General features: G+C 42.6%; 1 protein-coding gene across 1 annotated transcript in view; it reads right to left on the bottom strand.

The window, feature by feature from the left end:
• KPNA2 (karyopherin alpha 2 (RAG cohort 1, importin alpha 1)) overlaps positions 1-2,734 on the bottom strand; it is a 12,864-nt gene that overhangs the window by 4,239 nt on the left and 5,891 nt on the right. Inside the window, exons 3-6 of the mRNA XM_011931218.1 lie at positions 1,982-2,070; positions 607-875; positions 256-350; positions 3-155 (exon numbers count right to left, since the gene is read on the bottom strand). Coding sequence (XP_011786608.1) covers positions 3-155; positions 256-350; positions 607-875; positions 1,982-2,070 — 606 coding nt within the window. The remainder of the gene's footprint in view (positions 1-2; positions 156-255; positions 351-606; positions 876-1,981; positions 2,071-2,734) is intronic.

The following is a 2,734-nucleotide window of genomic DNA, read 5'->3' as shown; positions in this document are numbered from 1 at the left end:
GCCCAGCAGGTATCTGCTAATACTTCTGGGTCATCATGATGCAGGAGCCGAACTAAGGTAGGAAGAATCTGCTCAACAGCATCTATCGGGGGTGCAGGATTCTTGTTGCGGCAAAGATTTGAAAGTGTCCAGGTAAGATTACGTAAGTAGCCACACTAGGGGAAAAAAAATAGGCAATGAGAGGTTCTGTCTTTTGAGAAGATGGGGGAAATTAGAATGAAGAAGTGAGTAACTTTATTCATGTTAGTAACTTACTGCTAAAGATGACATATCAGGAACCGCAAGGAGAGCCAACAGTGGGTCAACTGCACCATACTTAATAACCAAGTCTCGGAACACTGAGCCGTCACCTGAAAAAAAAGGCAAGATTAATTTTATTACCTTGTCCAACACCATCAACGTTCAGTGACTGAACGCACCAGCAAAAACTCCCAAACGTACTTAGATGCCCCTCTGCTGCCTTTGTCAAGACCACACTTTCATTCCTAATAACGATTTCAAAGCAAGCTCAAAACTTGACGAAGTTGTTACTACTTATAATAAGGCCTTTCTTCCAACTCATTATGCTTAGATACATTCAGTCAAAAGAACTTCAAGTCCAAGTACCTGCAATGTTTCCTAGAGCCCAGACGGCTTGTTCACTGATGTGAGCATGGGGAGATGCCAACAGAGAGATGAATGCTGGGATGGCACCTCCATCTACCACAGCCTTGGTCTGTTCTGATGTCCCAGAAGCAATGTTTGTGAGTGCCCAAGCAGACTCAAACTGAATGGGACTACAATCAGTTCTGCCCAAGAAGGACACAAATTTTGGAATCAAACCAGCCCGGATTATGTTGTCTATGGGGGGCTGTTTTTCTCTAGAAAGTAGTTTCCTAAAGGGGAACAAAAAGAGAAATAAAAGTTGAAAGTGGTTAACAAAAGGAGTTTGCGTAAAAACTAATTTAAAATGCAATTCAACAGTTTAGAACTTCAGACAACCTTTTAAGTAAATCACTAAATGCTGAGACATTCTGGAACCTAAGAGAAGCTGAACAGATTACCTGTATGGTGCTATATATGCGGTATAATTAACTACCATTTTTCCAAAAATTAATGTAGATTACCCTCCTCTCCATCCCTGCAGAAATCTACAGATCTTGTCACTTTTTAAAAAAACTTTTGACATTCTGACAGGGTTATACTCCCATTGTTAACTGAATTTGTTCTCCCTGATAGTTGTGGTTAAGCACATTTTTATTTTTGAGACGGAGTCTCGCTCTGTTGCCCAGGCTGGAGTGCAGTGGCCGGATCTCAGCTCCGCCTCCCGGGTTCACGCCATTCTCCTGCCTCAGCCTCCCGAGTAGCTGGGACTACAGGCGCCCACCACCTCGCCCGGCTAATTTTTTTGTATTTTTAGTAGAGACGGGGTTTCACGGTGTTAGCCAGGATGGTCTCGATCTCCTGACCTTGTGATCCACCCACCTCGGCCTCCCAAAGTGCTGGGATTACAGGCGTGAGCCACCACACCCAGCCAAGGCTACAGAACTTATTAATCCTTTCTATTATATCATAAATATCTGTGTGTGGTGGGAGGTAAAGGTCAAATTATACTTATCTCCTAAATGGATCTATCATTCTAAATGCATGTCTCAATCCCACTTACTATTTATTTCTTCCTTTCTCCACCAGTGACCTGAAACATTACTTTGGTAAAAATTTTATGGGCAGGTGCAATGGCACACACCTATGATCCCAGCACTTCAGGAGGCTGAGGTGAGAGGATTGCTTGAACCCAGGCATTCGAGACCAGCCTGGGCAAAATAGCAAGGCCCATCTCTCAAAAAAATTAATAAATAAAAAATACTATTTGGCGTATGGATGGTTGGCCTAATCTTTCCTTACACACTATCTGTCCCTTCCTGCCCCCACTAAAAAAAAAAAAAAAAAAATCTAAAAACCTAATTTCTTGGGCTACCCATGCTATTGCAGACAGACTTACCTGGCAGCTTGAGTAGCTTGGAGCTGATTTTCCACATTGCTGCTATTTATGCCTTTGACAATGTCATCAACAGACCAATTTACAGTACCCTAGAAGAAAAGTGAAAGTTTGCACATTATCATTAAGATTAAATACAAACAATAAAATCCACACTTACTTGTGTAAACATCATTAGGCTTATAGTCAGCTACTACATATTTATCCCTACATTTAATTTTGCCTGTTAAATATTCATTATTTTATATGTAGAACAGTTTCCAAACTCGGTGTCATGACTCACTAGAGTCTCAAGTTATGGAGTATCCAACTGTTTTGTTGCTAAAAAGGCAGCTTTGAACCATTTACAAAATGAACTAGGCCAGGCGTGGTGGCTCACACCTGTAAGCCTAGCGCTTTGGAAGGCTCAGGAGGGAGGATGGTTTGAGCTCAGGTGAGACGACCTCCCCACGACAAAAAAAGAAAAAAAAAAATCCAGGCATGGTGGTGTTTGCCTGTCGCCATACAAGACCAAAGATTATTTCTACATTAGTCTCAATCACCTGCATTCAGATATACTTTGAGGGAGAAAGACATGAAGTTATAGGCAACGTTCTGAGGATTTTCTTTTTTTGAGATGGAGTTTCACTCGTTCCCCAGGCTGGAGTGCAGTGGCACGATCTTGGCTCACCACAACCTCCGCCTCCTGGGTTCAAGCGATTCTCCTGCCTCAGCCTCCCAAGTACCTGGGATTACAGGCATGCGCCACCACGCCCA

The sequence above is a fragment of the Colobus angolensis genome, unplaced genomic scaffold, assembly GCF_000951035.1.
Source record: "Colobus angolensis palliatus isolate OR3802 unplaced genomic scaffold, Cang.pa_1.0 Scaffold1, whole genome shotgun sequence".
Classification (NCBI taxonomy): Eukaryota; Metazoa; Chordata; class Mammalia; order Primates; family Cercopithecidae; genus Colobus; species Colobus angolensis.
This window is presented reverse-complemented; position numbering and strand designations above follow the sequence as displayed.